The sequence below is a fragment of the Vanessa atalanta genome, chromosome 26 (assembly GCF_905147765.1).
Source record: "Vanessa atalanta chromosome 26, ilVanAtal1.2, whole genome shotgun sequence".
NCBI classification, from domain to species: Eukaryota; Metazoa; Arthropoda; class Insecta; order Lepidoptera; family Nymphalidae; genus Vanessa; species Vanessa atalanta.
In genome coordinates this window covers 1787704-1809952 of record NC_061896.1, presented here as the reverse complement: position 1 = coordinate 1809952, position 22249 = coordinate 1787704, and the positions used below count along the sequence as shown (strand labels likewise).

Here is a 22249-nt window from a genome sequence, read left to right as displayed (position 1 = left end):
TATTATTAACAAATGTCTTGTATAAGCTTAGATTATTTATGTGTCTAGATAGACTATCAAAACTAAGGACGCGTTGAAAAAAATAATGACCAACGATTGGCCACTAAGTACACGTACACTAGTCAAATTGAATGAAATTTCTCGAGCGTAAATTTTACTCACACATAGATATAATAAAGTCCATTTGATTTAGTTATTTTTTACTGCGTGACTCTATCTAGAATAACAAATAATCTAAGGGTGGGTATAAGTTATAATAATGAGATTTATTTATATGTAAATAAAATCATTGTTATTTATTTTAAATGTTGCATTATTTTAAAATCAATTATATTTAGTATATTTTTTGTAGATATTCACTCTAATCTAAAATGTCAACCTCATTTTTCCCGCTATAATTTGACATATTGATTTTTTAAATCAAGTTGTCATATGTCGCCTACTCGTGTTTTGAGACCAAAGATAATATGTATATTGTATGCTGACCTGGCGGTCTTGGGCGGCGCCTTATTCTTAGCGAGCGCGGCCGCCTTGCGCGGGTCGTAAGAAGCTCGTCTTTTCCACTTCTCTAGTTCCTGTTTCTTTTGTTCTGAAAATAAAAACATATATTATATTTAAATTATTTTAAATCTTTTGATTGATGCTTTTATTATTAAAATATACTGTTTTAAATCTAACATTGTGGAGTCATTTGTGTCTTTGCGTTAACACTAATTGAAATTTATTAACATAGACACAATTTCAGTGTTGATGGGGCTTTATACCAGTTCGTCTGTATTAGTACCATTATTCTACCAACAGACAGTACTCATACATTGTGTGAGTCAGCCAGTGTAATACAAGCACCAGAGACATAATAATTTACTCTCCATGGTTGGGTTTAGGCGGTGTGAAGAAAAGTCACAGTTAATATTACTGACAGAGCTAATGTCTATAGATAATTGTGACCACTTACCATCATGTGGCCCACTTGTCAGTCAAACAGCCTACTTAAATAAAAATAGTGATATAAAATATATTCTTACCCATTTCGTAGTGCTGAGCACTACCCTTGCTGACTTCCTTCTTCTCACAATGATTCAGCACTCCCACATAAGTCTTACTCGGATCTCTCCTCAGGAAGTTCTTCGGCGAATTTTCAGACTTATATTTAGATATGTCTAAGTATCTAGGCTGGATTTCTTTTGGCTTCTTGTGACTTATCGAGGTGGTTGACGATGACATTGAATAGTCACCGCTGTACCTATTGTAATAGGGAACGTATTTCTTTATCAATATCACTATATTAACGTCATTATAAAACACAGTATTACTTGTATTTATTAATAGTTATAATATTATGATTATATAACTCGTAAACGCATTTTTTTTTTGTCGTCATAATTGCAATAAAAAAATTTGGCTGTAAAATTCCACCACACGTGGGTTTCAAAAAAAATAAAAAGCAAAACCACGTGTGTATCTATTGTCACTATGATAACAATCCATTCTCTATATTTGTTACGACAGTTACAAAATAAATGTTTTCCGTAAAATTTAAGCCGTAAATGCAGGTAGTCCATTATTATAAAAATAAGTGTTTGCTTGTTTCAATCATGAGATCAGACAGAGTGGAGCTATCATGTACGCGTTGTGTGCGCGTGTGTGCACGCACCTCTGCTTGGGCTGCACGGGCGCCTTCTTCTGGCGGCGCAGCACGGGCGCGCTCTCGGGGCCGCTCTCGCCCTCCGTGTCGCTCGTGTGCAGAGAGTTCTTCTCGTGACTGAATATGGACGAGTTCCGCGGACTGCTGCCGTTGGTCGTGGAGTTCGTGTCGCTGTCCAGAATGAAAGTTTTCCTCTTGTCTATGGCCTCCTTGTAGTCTGTATCTTTGGTGTCGTCGTGATATTTCCGTTTATCGTCACGACGTTTTAGTTTCTCTGCAGGTTGATTTACCTGGAAAAGAATTGTATGATCATGAAACCATCTTACTTTAAGAGTTGAATAATACATAAAAGAAAACCAATTTAACTAGGTGAAAATGAACCATTATGCGTATTTTACTTTCATTGCTATATAAATGGTAGAGGCCGATTATTTCTAAGTCCAATGCCTAAAAGGTTGGCTAAAAGTATTAATAATTGGGATCAATATACCTAAGTACCCTATAATTGAATATAATTGGAGTACTATAAAAGAGCATGAACTTAATTTGCGTTTGTAATCATCATTGACGGATTTGAATGGAATTGTTACGCAATTCGCTTTGGAGTAAAGGTTAAGGTATAAGAAAAAGGAGGGCCGTTCTCTAATTTATTTCGGTCCTATATATAAAAAAGATTAATAGCAACAGCAAAAATTGTTGGTCGCTACCAACATGCGTTCCATGAAAATACTTACATGGAAATTGGTGACATAATCCCTCGCCAGCACTACCTCCTGCCTCCTCAGATCTTTCCTCAGGTCCAGTATATCTGAATGGGTTGATGTGATCATGGGGTCGATTGGTAGTGTTGAGAGTATCTGGTCATCTTCAGTTTCCTCCGATGAGTAATCCAGGGTCAGGTCAGCAATGTTCGTTGTGTGGAAAGATTGTGAACGATGAACGGGTGACGAATGACTGAAAAAAATATTTAATTCGTTGATCTAATTCAATTTTGTTATGGATTTGTAAACTATCGTACATTCTTTGGTAGGATTTTCGATAATATTTTAGTATGTACCATATGTGCAGAAAATAAAAAATACTATTCCTTTAGCAGGAGTTAAGATCAATAAAAAATATGATCTTGATCATGATGACGTCATCGATATCAAAATATATCTACGACTCGAAATATTTAAATATTATACTTCGCACCAAAAAGTAATCGATTCTTGTGTAACAGGCTTATTTAAGGTTTATAATTTATAATTGAAGCATTAGACGGTAAGAATATATTAATCAGATTTATTTGTAGCGATGTTAGAGCTCTTAGTAAATTAATAAAAGATGATAAAAAGCCTATATGAAAATTACAAATACCAACCTGGGCGAACTGAGGTCGTCCTTGTTGCACTCCTGCCGTCTCGCCATCTGCTGTTTCTTTCTACCCTCTTGCGCCGCTTTCATTGGATCATAGGACGATCTCTTCTTCCAATTGGAGAACTCCATTTCTTTTGTAGCGAGGGCCGATGATGAACGATATTGACTTGGTTTCTTTTGTCCTGGTGAGGATATTGCTTTTATTATAACACGTTAGAAACTAGATATATCTTTGACTATTTTCAGTAAGATAAGATTCAGAAGATATTCTGTAAGAACAAAAACTCGAAAGTCACTGAAGGAAACGACGATGAAAAGTCAGAAAGTGCGAAATGCGACATTTACTGTATTTATTAAATAATATTTAAGGGGATTTTTGAGTGATTATACGAGGCGCGAGTTCGTATTTTAAAAAATTTCAAGTTCTGAAGTCAACCTTACCTACATAAAAATATAGGTGACGTTTCTCCCCCCTAAATCGGTATTGTCGTCTTTTCTTTTTTTAGTAATCCGGTTTAGATAAATTAAAAAAAAGCGCTCGAGGAAGTTTTAAAGGCAATATTTAGATGAACTTCAATTGTACGCAATATTTCTTGGTAATAAAACCTTACGGACCTAGTTTTTCATGAAATCTTCAGCATTAGACTATATTTAAAGGGAGAAAAACGCTATAGCTTTTTGTATAAAAATTTACAGCTTCACAATTATTTTAAAGGATATCACCGTAAGTCAATTTACGATACAGATCAGAACTCCTGATCCTAGCAGTTTTGTTCAATAATATCCGATATTCAATTGCGTTTGTTATCATACTAACAAATATACAATAAAATATTAGTTTTTTTGTTATGAATAAAATTAATTGTAGTCTCTATTATTGCACCTTGTCATTATCACGATACCGATTGTTTTGTTCAAAGCGATAAATTGTATTGAATTGATTTTATTCAAGGACTGCTATTGTTCTTATTGGGCTTTATGTTAAACTCTTTGTCTTATTGTCAAATTAAAAATGTTTAGTTCCGTTATTTATCTGTGCATATGTCAAGGTCTATGGCGGGAAATTATGACAATTGATTAAATCTATCAAAGCTGCTTTGTCTTATGTGGATTAAGTAAGCTTAATTATTATAAAAATCCTAAATAAGTAAGAAAGTTATATTAATAATTAAAAAAAAAGCGAGTAATAATCATCAGTGTTATATATATTTTTAAACTAACCTTTATCCTGATGTTTAGAATGAACTTCCCTTGTAGATGATCTGGATTTAGTAAGTCTATTTAAAACTGCCTGTCTCGTTGGCTCAGATATCCTGCGACTCTGGTGATTGGCTGGCTTAGTCCTTTCCTCTCTCGAGATTGGCGGTTCCGACATCCTCGTGTTTAATCCCCGCTCCTTACTGGTCACTCTGACTGAATTCCTGACCAATCCCGGTCCGAATTTTCTCTGCATCTCAGGCGTATTAGGACACCTCGGGGAATTTGATGGTACGATGGATTTTAAATCCGGATACTCTACCCTGCCTCTATGAACTTGTCTCTTGAATCTCAAATCTTGCGATTTTTCGAACGACCCGTTGTCCGATTCGTCGGAATAATCTTTATATTCCTCGGACTGACCGCTCGACCTTCGTGATACCAATCGCGGTTCAATGTGATTATTGTTTCTGTTGACGGTACTGAATGAACTGGAACGCCTAATGGATGTTCCGAAAGCTGTATTGGGGCTGTATAAGGATTTATTTGGCCTGCCATCGCTGTATACTCTTTGATGGTTTTTCTTCAGATCACCTTGACAACGCGTTTGGTCGATTCGAAAGGTTTTTGCTTCTAAGGCATTGTTTTTCAAGACCGTCTTTAAACAGACAGTTTTATTCGCATTATTAACATCATTTGCGAATAAATCCGCGGGATTCCGACCATCGAACGACCTGTGCCGCGTATGAGTTTTCCTGTGAGGTGATAGGATCGCATCGACGTTGTATTGCGGTCTATTTGACAACGTTTTGTCATCTGAACTGTTGCTTAACAAACCTTTATCGGAACTTGGACTATTCATGTTGGAATCATGACGCGTGTCTTGGTCGAGAGATCTCGAAGCGGTGTTGAGGAGTATTTTGGTGCTTTCCGGTATTTTTGATGATCCCGTTATGACGTAATTTCCTGGACTTCTTAAGGGACTGCTGTCACCGGAATTGTCTTTCCTTCGTAGACGGTAGTTTAGTGAATTCGACCTGCTTAGTTGTGACAGTGGCAATCTTGAGACTAGCGTCTTATCGCTGATCAAACTTGTGGTTAATGGGTTTGGAATGTGAGAGTTATTCGCTCGGGTGGAGTGCAGCTTGGCTTGGAGGTTAGTGATCGCATTTTGTGTTTTGAGCAAGTAAGACTCCGTGTCTTGAGGAGGTATGAGATCCTGAAACAAAGAAAAAAATATATTAAAAAAAAAAGTTTTTAAATAATATTATTTATAATTATCATATTTGTCTTTTTTATATTTAAAAAGAAATCATAATCAGGAAATTAACTTCGACTATTAAAGACATTTGTGAATTTTTATAGTAAATGTCTAACAAATTATTTTGTAAAAATAGATATATATATATATATAAACGCCACCTATTTTATGTAAAATATCGCAAGTTTTTATCAAAGTTGTAAAGTTATTGCGTAAGTGCGGACAAAATACGAATAAAATTAATCACTTCAATCATCTAACCAAAAGATACAATGACATGAAATGAACGCTCGTCGCGTCAATGATCTAGACTAATATTATATGTCAGTACCTCTGTCTGTTTCTCTTTCATTGCCAAACGACTGAACCGAATTTGATGAAGTTGAGTATGAAGCAAGCTTACAATCCGAGGAGTTTTTATGCCTAACACATGATGAGGCTTGAGGATTATATGTTTATATATATATATGTGATTAGACTTTTTTTTTAAAGATTGTATCAACCTAGTCTTCATTCAAACGATTATTAACCACACCGTATACCAAATATAACTAACTAAAAATAATCTAGTATGATAAAGTTATGACATATTTTTACATTTGAACAACGTCGATTCATTTTGACATACAAACTACAAAATAATTGTTATTTTTTCAATTAATATTGTTAGAAAGTAGTTTAAAGTTAGGAAAGTCAGATTACTTAACGTCATAAAATCAATTTCGCTAACATTAACATACTAACTTTTCCATTTAATTTTTTACGAGAAAATAATGAAACACAAATTCATTGAAATAAAGAATAGTTAATACTTGAATTAAAATCGCTAATCGTTTCAATCAAATCATATATTTCATTATATTATTGATAGTATCGACAAATTTCGAATATTTCAAACCACACAACCATTTTTTTTATCGATAGTGATTACTTGATTATATTTAAGTGTCCTTTTGTACGTTAGATGAAATTACATAACTCTATTCCAATCATAACAGGAGAAAAGCCAAATAAATCACATTTGACAGCAAATTGACGCGATATCATTGGTCGAGATCTTGATTAATCTATGATATTCACTATGGATTTGCGAACAAAATAGCGTTTTGAACGTCGACCAAACTGTTATCGTAATTTCGAAAGTAAAATTAAAGTGGAAATAAGTAGTTAAGTGTAATAGTGTTTTAAATAAAGAACTGTAAGTAGTGTACAATATAGCTGAGTTATTAGGAAATCACTTGAAATACGTAAATCTGAGGTTTTCTTCTTCCATTGGAATAAGCTATACACCATTAAGATATACGGACGGACGTGCGACAGAGACGTTATAGCAATAACCACATACGATGACGTCATCGAATGTCGTGATTTGAAAACACACATTATACCGTTGAAAGGGTAAACTTTGATGGAAATTGTTCTCATTTCAAAAATATGTCAACATTTCCTTTTTTTTTTAATCTAAAATATTGTCAAAGGTCAAACACTTTTATTCAAGCGAATCACATATAAAATACAAAATGAAACAGACATTAACCTGTTTGTAATGTTGAACCATTTTTCATGAGATTTCATATAAAGATTAGACGAACCTACATAAACTAATATAACGCTAATTCCATAATAGCATTAAAAAAATCTTGAATTGTATATCTGCCTCGGATTAATCGTTTGTAGGTTAATTATCTAATACCGATATGTCAAAAACATTGAACCACAGAGTAGAGAAAAATAGAAATGGCAGAATTACATCAGCCGCTAAAAGTCAAATTGTTTTTAACACCGAGGTGATTTAGAGGTTAAAATAAGCTCAACCGATGATTACTGGTTCAAACCAGTAAAATACTAGTTTTCATGTGTTTAATTTGTGTTTATAATTCATATCGTGCTCGGCGATGTTGGAAATAATTGCCAGGAAACTTATGTACGTCTGTCGGGTGAAAATCTGTCAAATGCGTATTGGAGCGTGGTGGATTAAGCTCGAAACCTCCTCTCGGGAAGAGGAGGCTTTTCCTAACAGTAAGACATTTACTGGCAATAAGTAAATTAACAAATTTACGATGTCTTAAATTATGAAATATGCGTGATCTTAACCGAACTAGTTCTACTTCGACGATTTATCCGGATAAATCTAGAAAAATCCGGATGAAACCGGATATAAAAAAATGATTCGAAAGATTTAATGACAACCAATGAAATTATATTAAAAATTAAAATAATATCACATAGATAATAAAAATAGCGTTTTATTTTTATTATCTATGTGACTATATTATGTTTAATTGTGATTTTCAATAGAAGTGAAGTATCACGTTTTTATTTGAAAATGGACACATTGAAAATAAAAATCTAAAAATGGTCAGAGGCTGTGAAGTAAAGTAATAAATGAGAACGTTAGCCAGAAAGACAATATTTATGTTTCATCCTTAAATTGTAAGTGAATCATACAGACATTACGAATTTAGTTTTTATTAGATTTATTTATTTTATTTAATTTAAGTGCAAATATTATCAAATCAAATCAAAATATACTTTATTCAAGTAGGATTTTACAAACACTTTTGAATAGTAATTTAACAAACTATTTAAAGTAAAGCTACCACTGGTTCGGAATGTAGATTCTACCGAAACGAACCGGCAAGAAACTCAGTAGTTACTCGTTATTTTTTATACTTACTGACTCACTCTCTGAACAATAACATAAGGCATTGCTGTTGCATAGTAAAAAGTCGCTCGTGGGTGGTGTGTGCCTAATCAAAAGACAAGTGTAAAGAAATATAAACGTATGATTTAAATGTTTCATAAGATTAGCTATCAGCTCCTTTATACTATACACTACAAACAGGGCCCCAAAAACCTTGACTAGGACCAAGTGGTCCTCCGATTTAAAACCACACCACTGTACAGTGTACAGTTTATTCAGTTACTTGTTGTTTGAAATAACTTTAGTGCTTTTATGTGTGCCGTTTTTTTTTTAATTTGCGTTATCAATAATTATTTTTTAGGTTTAAAAAAGTATTCGTTTGTCTTTGCTTTGTATATATTCTTGTATTCCCTGTATTATTGTATGTATTTACAAATAAAAGAGTATGACAGTTTTACTATTCTATAAACACGACAGTTGCGGTTCGATCAAAGTAGGATCGGAATAAAATCGGGATCGTATCGTAATCGATATAATTTTTTGTGAGAAATAGTTCAAGTTGAATCAGCATATAATGTGGTATGTATCATTACCGTTACACGTTAGTCGAATTGTTCCCAGTTCTTGTTAAAAACATCTCTATTTATACAAAAGCATTCCACCGAAATCCATTTTAATTATACTTACAAAGTTCCGAAAACAATTACGCCGACATTCAAGACTGCTTTAAATCAAGACCGATGACGTTATGAAAATTCAAGGTCAAAGTTTGTTGAATTATCTTTTCTCCTGTTATTGGAATAGGTTATAGTAATATATATTATGATGATATATCTAATATAAAAGTCACGACGTGTTTGTGTAATCCCCAAGTCCGGTCGGTGAGAGAGCGAAAGATTCGTGTTGCAATATAACATTGGTATGACGTATAATTTACGATAAAATATTTATTTGTCTCACCAACAAATACTATAATTGAAAACAATATTATGTGAACTTACAATATGTAATATAATCAATCTTTATTTTTTCCTCGAATGGCATTCACATCTCTTGTCGTTGTATGTAAGTAACACGCAAGGGTAATGTTCGATGTTTGGCTTTGAAAAATCAATTTATTATTTAATCGTCACTAGCTATTACAAGGTTATGTCAATCGTCAATAATGAGTCACTTGTCATAACCAACTGTCAAACGTCAGATAGGCATTCGCTCAGCGGTCAGACATCAACGAAAAGAACGATAAAAGCTGTTTTTCAAGTATATTGCTAGACAATAATTAATAATTTTGGTTCGTCGGATAAATTAAGGTTTCCAAACGATTTGTTACATAAATATTTATATATTTTCCGATACATTTCTAGGTAACAATATTTATTTATATTTAACACTTAAATAAGAATATTCAGATAAAAATAAAATATACCTTCCGTATAAATCACGACCGCGTGGAATGCAGATTTTAATTAAATTAAATCTCTGGTCTAGTCGAGCGGAATAAAAAAATAGCAATCGATTTAAATGAGAGCACGGACTGTGTAGATTCAATGTAAAAAAATATACCGAAACACATTGGCATGTGTCTGGTGAAAATCCACATATAATTAAACCAAACCCGATTACGGGTTCAAACCCAGACAAGCCCTGAATTTTCATGTGCTTAATTTGTGTTTTTAATTCATCTCGTGCTCGACGGTGAAAGAAAACATCGTGAGGAAACCTGCATATGTCTAATTTTAACGACATTCTGCCACATGTGTATTACACCAACCCGCATTGGAGCAGCGTGGTGGAATATTCTCCAAGCCTTATCCTCAAAGGGAGAGGAGGCCTTTCCCTGCAGTGGAAAATTTACAGGCTGTTAATTTATGTATGTATGTATATAAAATTGGTAGACAGATTGGCAAATAAGCCACTTGATAATGAGTGGTTAACGCCCATAGGCTTTAGCGCTGTAAGAAATATGAACCATCCATTACTTCGCCAACCTTGAGAACTAAGATGTCATATCCCTTGTGCCTGTGGTAACAGTGGCTCACTCACCCTTCTAACTGTTTGACGACATAATTTACGGTTGTGGTACTGAACCAGACGGTGTACTAAGCCTAGTGAGCAATAATCTAGCTTTAAGTAAGATAAAGGAACAGCCTGAAAATGTCCCATTGCTGGGCTAAAACATCCACTGTATGTTTGATTAGAAGATTGGAGCTTATTCCAACAAGCTGCTTCAATGCGGGTTGGTGAATACACATGTGTCAGAATTTCATTGAAATTAGATACATAGAGATTTATTTGGGAAGATTTTCTTCATTGCCGAGCGCGATATTATACACAAGTTAAGCTAATACTAGTTCAAACCAGTGAGCCATATCGGTTCATCTAGCTTATGTTACGAGACTAGCCCTAGCCTCCAATACAGTGCTACGTCATAGGATATCATAATTAATAATACCATTAATAAAGTCACATTATTATTATTATTATTACATATTATTACAATTATTATTGGAATTAATTGATCAATAATTTGTACAACTTTAGTTGATATTATTTTATAACATTCAATACTGGCATGTAACACTATTTCTTATTTTAAAAGTGATTGAGCTGTCATAAGGAAAACAATTGGGTGATTGTGATGATTGTAAAAATATAGAGAGAGATTGAAACATCATGGTACAACATAATTTTATTTTGCCATCCCGAACTACTGAAATTATACTTAGCTTAACGGTGGTCCAAATTAAACCTACTAGTATTATAAGCGGCGGTCACATAGCACTTCTATTCTGACTGCTGTGAGTACTCAACTATGTCAGCAATACAAATCAACTTACTTTCACTGACCTTCCGTTTTACAATCGCATTCCGGCTTAGTAACTGTATTTAGAATTAAGCGAACGATTTATTTACTGATTATATACAATTAAATAGATACTATTTGTATATAAACAGTCACTATGTCACTATCAAGTGAACCCATCGGTATAGCACTATGGCAAATCAACGCGGAATCGTCAGTAGTTATAGGCTATACATTTTTTGAATTCCTTGAAGCTTAAACCCCCTTTTTTCTCTAATATTTAGGGTTCCGCACCCATAGGGTAAAACGGACCCTATAACTATGACTCAGCTCTCCGTCCCTTTGTAAGTCTGTCACAAGGCTGTATCTCATGAACCGTGATAGTTAGACACTTGGAATTCTCACAGATGACATATTTGTTTTGCCGCAATAACAACAAATATTAAGCAACAGAATTAAATAAATATTTAAGGGGGCTCCCAAACAATATAATTCTTTTTTGCCGTTTTGAAAAAAGAGTTATGTGAATAAAATGCGTCATTTAATATAAGATTTGTCTTTTTAATATAAGATTTAGGTTTTTTCATATGCCAAGTTAATGAATGTGTGAAAATCCTGTATTATTTTAGGATTTAATTAAAAATTCATCACGTATTTAAACACATACATAATAAATCCTGATACGGCTTAGTTTCGAGCACAATTAAGGTTGAACTGCTGAAGTAAGGTCTCCTGACACTGAACATTGCGGTTAGGTAATTTATACAACGAATAGTTAATTTATTTCATGGTTACGTTGACTTCATATATTTGTGTTAAATAATTTTATTTTACAATATAAATTTGGCTACAATAGCATACCGGTTTATTTAAATACTTCAAAACGTTACAAAGACCTAAAAAGTTATTCATAAACTACTTTCAGGATTCTTTATAAATAATTAAATAATTATGCTTTGTGAATTGCATTTAAAACATTGTTATCATTTTAAATTAATTCTAATATTTATAATAGTATATATATTATAAGCCTAAAGTTATTAAAATATAATGATTAAAACCTTATTTGTTAAATGTTGTAAAATATGTATTATAACTGACGTCCATCATGAATCTTTCAAAAATAAGGATAATAGTAAGTAAAACCTATGTTGGTTAATTCAATAATTATTCCTTCTTGGCATTTTCTATTTTTAATTAGCTAATACTTGATTTGACTTTATCCTCAAAGCATAATATTAAAAGTAAATCAATTTTATTAATAAAAAATGAAAGCTGAGTGAATAGCGATTTTTATTTTCCATCTGTAGTGTACACAGGTGTACAATAACATATGAATTAGTATTAGATTATTATTTTGTATAAATATATATTATCTGTGTATCTATGCAGCTGTCATCTCGAGTGACACAATACGAAGCGCGGGAAAATGAAATATATAAATTGGCGAACGGTGATGACGGCGTATGCACAGCGAGTCGATACTTAAAATATAATATTATAAGGAGAATTAGTGTGACTTTCCGAACGTCATACGTCAAGCTGTCAGATGGCTTTTCAATTCTCTTTCTCCATCGTGTCTTCTCCATCGCACGTGACATTGGCGTAATAATCTGTGTCCCCTTGGGAAAATAAAAGCCAAAACAAAAAAAAACTGCTTTTAAATGCTCTTTGGCGGGACAGCGCGAAATACAATCGGGCATATCATTGTTAACTGTTTTTGTAATAACATTAGCAAATCAGAAATTGATTAAAGTATTTTGTTATTAATTATTATTACTTTATATTCGTATAATAAATTTATTAAAAGTATTTTTTTGTTAATCATCTATATTTAATAATAATCTCAATCGTTAATAATCATCAATCATCAATCGTTAATAATCTTATTTATAAATCGAGCTTACATGTGAACGTTACACCATCGACAATATACTAGCACGAATACCATACCATAGATTATTCAAGATCTCGACCAATGATAACGCATCAATTCAATGTCAAAGTAGTTGTCTAAACTCCTGTGATTGGAATAGACTGTACCAATACCTATCGTGTGAAGCCATACTTAGAAAAGACTTACAAGTCTGTCATAAGAAAATAAGGTTATTCTGTCATTCGTGTCTAGCTTCGTTACAAACTAGCTGTGTCTCGCGGGCTTACTTGCGTTTAAATTGTTTTATATTAACATGGAATCAAATCAAATCAAAATGTACTTTATTCAAGTAGGCTTTTACAAGCACTTTTGAATGGTCATTTAAAAAACTATTTAAAGTAAAGCTACCATCGCTTCGAAATGTAGATTCAGAATAAAAACTTAGTTCCCGAGCTTGCCAACGCATTGGCGATGTAAGGAATTTCTTAGTTCTTAAAGAGACTATTTTTATCAGCCGAACCACTGGACGTCATTTGAGAACCCATTTATTTAAAAAAAGAAATAACAAGTCCAAAAACCTAATAATATCATCGGAATCAAAACCACGCTTTTATTCCTCCACAGAGAACACTTCTAGTCATTATAGTTACCTACTTACATTACGAATATTATTTTTACTTAATCTATTTTGATGAAATACTTAACGGTACCTACATGGTATGGTACGGTAGAATGCTTCCTATAATTATTTATATTTTTATCACATTTCCTAAATTGATCTTTATAAACAATGGATTAAGGTTGAATCTCAACTAAGCGTTTTTAATATGTTATGACACAATTAGAATCTGAACACATCAGATTGAATATTTTCGCGCATTTTAAGCTAAGCAGTAAATCAAAGTGCCTTTTCAACTTATGTTGATGACGTAATGAAAAAATATGTCTGGTACGTCCTTGACCATAGACAACGCTAGACCACGTGTCTTTTGACAATAGAATCTCGTAGGCAAAAGTGAAACCTACTTACTTGCCTTTTTTGTAATTCTCTACTAAATGATATATGACATACATATTATAATAAATATAATACTTTTATTAAAGATGCGAAAGTAACTCTGTCTGTTATCTTTTCATGCTTAAACTACTGAACCGATTTAGATGAAATTTGCTATGGAGATAGTTTGAGTCCCGGGGAAGGACAAAGATGGTCTTTTTTATACCTCTCGTGGTTAGTAAAATTAAGGGTAACGGTTTGTGCGCTATAGGTAAAGTTTTATACAATTCGCGCGATTAAAGCCGCAGGTTCAGCTAGTAATAAATATACTTATTAAGTAAAAAAATATCATTGTTTTGTATGGTTAGGTACACCCTTGTGCTGTAGTTACACTGTTCACTCATCCTTCAAACCGGAACTCGACAACACAAGTATTGCTTAGCGGTAGATTATTTGACGAAACCATGTAACTAAGACGTGGTAATTTCATTCAAGGTCATCAATAGTGTTTCTTTTAAGCTTTAAAGCAACAAGTATCATCTCGTTATGTAAACACAAGCTATTTTTATCCAACAATACGAGACTTGGACTTTTATGGTCAAAAGGTCGAGACAAGTTCAGATTGCGCAGACCGTGACTCAGGAATAAACATTGACTCATAAGTGATATCATGGGATGCTGTCTTGTATTGTTTAGATCTTGATAACGTCTTATGAGATAAATGCATTTTTATAAAGATAGATTCCATTAGTCTCCAAAAAACATACTTATATTATTTTTATGATATAGGTAGGTACTGGTAAATTGACTTACTCGTAGTAACTGGTCATCACTACTACTCACTACCGCTCATACTTGTTGACTTCCAGGCAAGATATATTATATACATATATAATTGTATTTAATAAACATAACTTTTTATTTTAAATGTCGAAAAAGGGTAAATACTTGTCGGTCCTTCTCGGTAGATTCGAAAGTGCTTGTAAAAGCTTACTTGAATAAAGTATATTTTGAATTTGATTTTTGATTTTGACATAAACAGTGGCGCTAGCATTGGCCAATGCAACCCAACCTTTGGAACTAAAATTTTATGTCCCTTGTGTCTGTAGTTGTTCCTACCCAGCTTGCAAAAAGTCCTAACGCCAAAATATGTTAATAGCGTAAGCCGATTTTTGTCCCAGTGATTGTGAGTCGATAGCTGCACATAAAAATCGATTATAATGTCATTTTAAAGAGCTCCAGCCGTAGGTGTGCAGAAAAATAAGGAGGATTCTTAATTGCTATTTACTAAAAATATTAGAATTAATTTTAGAAAGCAGAAAAGTTCCTAGCCTGTTAGAAAGTACTACGGTTGTATAAGGAAAACAATAAAAAATTTAACAAACTTAAAGTGAATTGTTATCGACAAACTCCAATTAAAGATTTCATTCAAATAAGGTTTTATCATTTTGGCGCCAAATATAGATAAGTAACTGGCAGTTTACAATGAAATGAAATCAAAACAAAACCTGTCATAGGTTTCGAAATTCCGAAAAAAATCTTTTGAATTAACGCGAAGTTTCGCGGGCGACCCACTAGTTAATTAAGTAATTAATACTCTTAAATGTTATTAACATCTAACAAAGACAGACAGTTATTATTTTTATGAATTTGATTTCAGTCATTTCGCCATCTTATTCGTATAAGATGTAGTTAGCCTGTTTTTATGGTCTGAATAACTTTAATAAGTATTTTTTTATGCTTCATAGCTATGTATGTTAATGGGGCGTGATTATCATTTATAATCTGTATGTTTTTGATGTTGTGTTTTGTTTTATTTTTGAATTTAGAATTTTATTTTTGGCTAGTTTCATTCAAATCTTTTTATGGCAGCGATTGTAATAATTTCCGTTCAAAGTTAAATTGTTATTTAAAGTTCTAAAAATTATATTTGAAATGTAACTACATAGGAGGCACTTTCCCTTAGATGAGGAATATGATAGAGAGATGTTTTTGCTCGCATCGTTTTTTTTTTAAATGTGACGAAAACGACCTTTTTGGTAGATAAGGATTAAAATTATTGGGTGTTTTTGTCAAATAATGGGGGTTGGATAGATGGAGGCTGAGACTTTCGTGTCTTGAAAGTACGTAAGGCTGTGAAGCCTCAATACAATGAGAGTGAGTAAATAGAGGGTTTACCTATGTTTAAACACTGGAGTATTCTTATCAATTGACTTTTTTCACACTTAACTTCTTATGTTCATCATAGTCAGAAATAAGGACATTACTAATAAGTCATTCCACTGGACTATCTAGATTTTTTTAATACTATTATTGTGGCCAGTGATGTTAATTGAAAACTTAAGTAGAGCCTGTATGAATTTTTATGTTCCGACCTTTTTTTATACTTTTAATTTACACTTAAGCTCATCAATTTGTTATGCCACAAAAAAAAAAAAAGTTTGACAAAGGTAATGAACTGCTTGTCTTTACCAATTTGTATATGAAAGATATTTTATTATAGGCATTAAATTAAATTAGCACAAAACAATCATAAAAATATGTAGTTATAATTATACAATTTAAATTAAATCATTATCAAGAAATAATATAAATAATTAATCGCATTGAATATGTACAGTCCCACTTGCTTTGTTAAAAGTCTTTGTTACGGGCTGTTGTTCAGCGGAAGTGACGTCATCAACAGGTGCGCGGGTCCTGTGCCGCATGTTCGGTGCAAGTTACGAGCGAAGGTTTACAAGACGTTCCATATTCGATATTATAAAAACGAATTATTTTTTTGATTGTAGAAGTCAAGTGACGTATCAGACAGCTGATTCTCAAGGATTTTATGCCTTTCTTATATTAACAACTTATTAAAAAATTAAGAAACGCTTATTCACAAATTTCATCTCAGTTTTGAAACGTCAAACGAGATGGCCCAGTGGTTAGAACGCGTGCATCTTAACCGATGATTTCGGGTTCAAACCCAGGCAGGCACCACTGAAATTTCAAGTGCTTAATTTGTGTTTATAATTCATCTCGTGCTCGGCGGTGAAGGAAAACATCGTGAGGAAACCTGCATGTGTCTAATTTCAACGAAATTCAGCCACATGTGTATTCCGCCAACCCGCATTGGAGCAGCGTGGTGGAATATGCTCCAAACCTTCTCCTCAAAGGGAGAGGAGGCCTTTATCCCAGCAGTGGGACATTTACGGGCTGCTTATGTTTGAAACGTCTGCGTTATAATACCTACATATCTAAGTCACTAGTATGAACCGAGATCTCCCAGTGGTTAGAACGCGTGCATATTAACGAATGATTGCTGGTTGAATTCCGGGCAAGTGCTGCTTTTCCATGTGCTTAATTTGTATATATCAGTGTTTTATATAAATAAAAGAAATATAAATTTGTATATCTCGTCAGTGACAGAAAACATTATAAGGAAATCTGCATCAGCGTGGTGGAATTAACTTCATACCGTCTCCCCAAAAGGAGAGAAGGCTGTAGCCCAGCAGTGGGAGAGTTACAGACTGTTTCTTTACCTTACTTTACCACATGTCCTCGGGTCTGCACCTGTATAAGCTAACCACTAAAATGATCCGGTTAAGGTCAATTTACATACATACAAATGTTCGTCACGCATGCGCACTTGACAGGTGTTTTTTTATTCATAAACATAAACCGTGGTAAAAAGGGGCCGTAAGCTTCGAAAAACAAAGGGCTGTCAATAAGAGAATATACGCAGGTTTAAAATCTCGTGTGGTACAATTTATAAGAGAGAAGATTGATTATTGTATACCATTAATATTTTCGTTATTATATTTTATATTAGTTATAGTATTTTTTTATCTGTTTGGGAAGCCAACTTGATATACAAAGTGTCTAATTCTACATATAATATATCCAGTCTATCAGTACCATGTACATCACTCCTACAGGTTAACTCATCATGTAAGACAAAAAACAAAAAAAAAAGTAAAGAAACAGACAAAAACACTACCGTACTTATTAAAGAACAATTAAATTAAACAATGGAGCAGCGTGGTGGAATATGCTCCAAACCTTCTCCTCAAAGGGAGAGGAGGCCTTTATCCCAGCAGTGGGACATTTACGAGCTGCTAATGCTAATGCTCCAATGCGGGTTGGCGGAATACACATGTGGCAGAATTTCGTTGAAATTAGACACATGCCTATTTCTTCACTATGTTTTCCTTCACCGCCGAGCACGAGATGAATTATAAACACAAATTACACGCACATGAAAGTTCAGGGGAGCTTGCCTGGGTTTGAAACCGTAATCATCGGTGAAGATATACGCTTTCTAATCACTGGGCCATCTCGTACCTACATATGTGTATTCCACCAACCCGCATTGGAGCAGCGTGGTGGAATATTCTCCAAGCCTTATCCTCAAAGGGAGAGGAGGCCTTTCCCAGTAGTGGGAAATTTACAGGCTGTTAATGTATGTATGTATGTATATAAAATTTGTAGACAAATTCTGCCACATGTGAATTCACCACCCACATTGAAGCAGCGTGGAATATACTAGGAGCATATTCCACCACCTTCTCAAAAAGGGAGAGGAGGCTTTAGCCCAATAGTAGGAAATTTACATGCTTGTACTATTTATATTATATTCGACCAATAGGCAAAGAATTAATATATTCCTGTACATTTATTGTCAACGATTTTTAATATTTGTAAAATAACAATATATTTATTAATACGAAACTCATTTTCAGTTAAAAATACAGTCAGGAAACGTCTTCCACTTCTGAACTCCTTGACTGAAGACGGATTTTGCGTTATCTCTTTTAATAAAAGGGATCTCCCTAATTTCAGATCGCTGCTCCAATATAAATATACCTTGGATTAAGATACACTTGTTTCATACATGGTATATCTCGATTAAGAAATAGTATTTATGATAATATATAATTAATCGCTATACGTTGAGCCTTGCAACCCGTTAATAAGGACTTACGGTCGTCGTGTCCGACAGACCGTGCATCCGTTTAAAGTACGGACCACCTTTTGTGTTTATACATACTTATTTATATATATATTGAATATTTATTTACATTAAAGCCTTTATTATATATATATCTTAAATTTTGTTGATTTCTTTGCAGAATATGTATAAATTTCATTGTACTGTATTGCCATGCTTTGTAAATAAAATCGTGGAAAAGAGTAACTTCTGAGTTTCTTCTTCGTCGATTATTCACGGTGGAATCTACTTTCCGAACCTGCAGTAGTCTTATATTTAGGTAATTCAACACTGTAACAAGACGATTCAAAAGTGCTTTTAGGAGCCTACTTGTATAAAGAATATTTTATCGATATTATTGTATAGCAGAATAATCTTCACAACAATTTATCCCCACGGGATGAATTAAAATAAGTTGTCTTTTCCCTTTCCCGGGACTCAAACTAAATATCACCCATATCGGTTCAGCGGTTTAAGCGTGAACAAGTTACAGACAGACACACAGTTTACAGACATAGTTACTTTCAGATTTATAATATTATTAATATAGATTCTTAAGGTAAAGACAAGACATGCTGAAACTTATATTGTGGGAGTCTGCATAAAATACAATGAATGCTTCTGTTCATTATAAGGTTTCCCTCCAAGCTTTTAGTAAATTACTATCTTTAAGGTTTAATTGAACCAGCCGAGATTATAATTACGTAGCTGAAAAGACGTTTGATGATATTCCAATTAATGTACTTGTGTTATTAATTTAGAGACAAATTAATTGGAATACTAATTAAAATAACCATACGAGCCGCGAGGGCGGAGTAATTGTTGAGCGCAGATGTTACCGAGCTGCTAACATTGCGTACGAAGGTATGACCTTCTGTCAATAGAATGTTCTTTAGAGAAGGATTATCTGATGAATGTAAGCCGAGTAAATATGTCACCTGATGGTAATTGATCACTACCGCCCATAAACAATGGCGCTGTAAGAAATATTAACCATTCCTTACATCACCAATGCGCCACCAATCTCGGGAACTAAGATGTTATTGTGCCTGTAGTTACACTGACTCACACTCACTCAAACCGGAACACAACAATACTGACACACAATATCTCCTGTTTGGCGGTAGAATATCTGATGACTGGGTGGTACCTACCGAGACGGGCTTGCACAAAGCCCTACCACCAAGTCCTGCACATCCTGCGTTCAAAACCCTGTTTAGACAACTGTATTATAAATAAAGATATATTAATCATAAACTCTTAGTAGTGCACAACATAGCTGAGTTATTAGCAAATCGCATGAAATACGTAATCCTAATATTTGTTTATCCTTATTCCTACTCCTGTTGGAAGGCTATAGGCAATATATTTATAAGGAACATAATCGCTGTAATGTTACAACTTACATCTTGTTTAGGAGTCAGGATACACTTGTGGCGTGCGCGTCGGAGCATGTCTGGATCATGTGCGTGACGCCTTACTCTACTCCTATTGTTTACTAATCGCAATATTGTAACAACTCAGGAATAGAGTTATGAATCATTTTATAGTATAAACTATTTTGTTGTGACTTTCTGACTAAAACTATGTCTTGTTAAAGTGGTTTCGAAAATGACGAACTAGGTGAATAAGGGTCTCGGTATAAAGGCCAAAAATGTCCCTTTGCTTAGGTCGAAGCTAAAGATTGGAGGGGAAGGAAGTCAAAAATGGGGGGAGGTCAAATAGGAAATACATCTAAGGTTATCTTGCTCGCTCTCAACCAATCTCTTTTGGTGACTTAATGAATAATTAATCCCTGATTATGTCATTTATAATAAATGAATAAACCCCTTATTCAATTATAAATTATATACGTTAAAAACATATATGATTTTGAGGCTTTTATCTAGTTTCTACGTAATTGAAATATATTTAGTTTACTAAATAAATTGTCTAAGATGAGTAAACAATAACTCAGATACGAATAAAATATGTATGTACCACTACTGATATCAATAGTAAAAGATCATTTTTCATCAAATACATACCGAGTAATTTACCAATACGTAATTTTTACACGAATCAAGATACAAACTTTGGGAATGAGATGATCGCCTCCAGGCTGTTTCAAATAACGAAAATATATTGATTGTATATGAAAAAAAAAATACATTAAAAAAAATCGCGCTGAGTTTCTTTCGTCGGTTTTTCTAAGGTTCGAGGCGTTCATCCGAACCGGTGGTAGATTTTTGACTATCAATAAGCAAGTGTTACACTTCTATATTGAATAAAGATTTATGAATTGGCTTTGATAAAACGAAAAAATAGTACTATTTTTAATTAAAATTTCATAATTTTACTCACACGAATAGCTCTAGCGACAAACAAAACAAAAACAATTTATATTCGCTTACCCAAAAAATGTTGCAAGAATTACAGTTACTTTAAAAAAATATTCTGGTAAAAATCTACATGCTCCAAGAAACCTTCTAAAAGAATATTTCCTGAGTGGTCAGGTTTTGTGCCAGACTGTCTGGGTAGGTACCACCCACTCATCACATATTCGGCTCCCAAATACTACTAGGTAATATTGTTGTGTTCCGATTTGAACGATGAGTAAGCCAGTGTAACTGCTCAGCTAGATAGAAGCGGTGATAGATTTTTGACTATCTATTAGTAAGTCTAACACTTTTATATTGAATAAAGACTTTTAACTTTGACTTTAACAGGACTCAAGGGACATAACATGTTGGTTAGAGGGCGCATTAGTGTTTTCAGGAATGGTTAATATTTAGTATGGCACCACTGTCTATGAGCGATGATAACCACTTACAAGTGCTTGGACCCATCACCACCCTACATCATAAAAGATAACGTGATACGATAGACCTCTAAGAATACCGCTTAATTAAAACTCGGTAAATTTAACAGGCAATGCGTATAAAACTTAATATATAAAATCTTGGAAAGTGTAACTCGTCAGCCGTCACGGACGCTAGACGCTTCCGTAATACCTCGAATGATATCTCTATTTATATCTATTGTACAGACGTACGCATAAATATATAAATAAAATAAAAAAAAAAACGGCTAGGTAAAGGTACAAAGTTATACAGCCTTAACGAAATCACAAACAAATTATACGTTATTCTTAATATATACATAGGATAAAGATTCCACAAAGAAAAACTGAGCAACAACTCAGTAATTACTTTTATACAGGGGTTAACTCTAGGAAAAAAATACTACTTTATCGGAATCGAATCGAAACGTAATCGGTGTTCAGTCCTTTTCTTATTCTACTAACACAACGATCTAATTGCGGTTCCATCGAAGTTTCCAACTTTCATAACCAACATCTATATGTAGAATTGACCCCCAGTTACGATTAAGCTAAGGTTAATTTTTGTGATAGTCTAAGTAGGATCAAAATAATTCTATTTTCAAATGAGACATCACAACAAAAAAAAGGAAATGTGTTACAAATATATATAATGTGTCTATAACAGATTAGGA

At 33.5% G+C, this 22249-nt stretch overlaps 1 protein-coding gene across 3 annotated transcripts in view; it reads right to left on the bottom strand.

The window, feature by feature from the left end:
• LOC125074077 overlaps positions 1-22249 on the bottom strand; it is a 63982-nt gene that overhangs the window by 1522 nt on the left and 40211 nt on the right. For all 3 annotated transcript variants that reach the window (XR_007120088.1, XM_047685319.1, XM_047685318.1), the window contains exons 3-8: positions 4226-5420; positions 3009-3186; positions 2380-2599; positions 1655-1935; positions 1026-1243; positions 487-589 (exon numbers count right to left, since the gene is read on the bottom strand). Coding sequence is in view for 2 of the 3 variants with exons in the window: in XM_047685319.1 (XP_047541275.1) it covers positions 487-589; positions 1026-1243; positions 1655-1935; positions 2380-2599; positions 3009-3186; positions 4226-5420 (2195 nt within the window). In the remaining variant the exon portion in view is untranslated. The remainder of the gene's footprint in view (positions 1-486; positions 590-1025; positions 1244-1654; positions 1936-2379; positions 2600-3008; positions 3187-4225; positions 5421-22249) is intronic.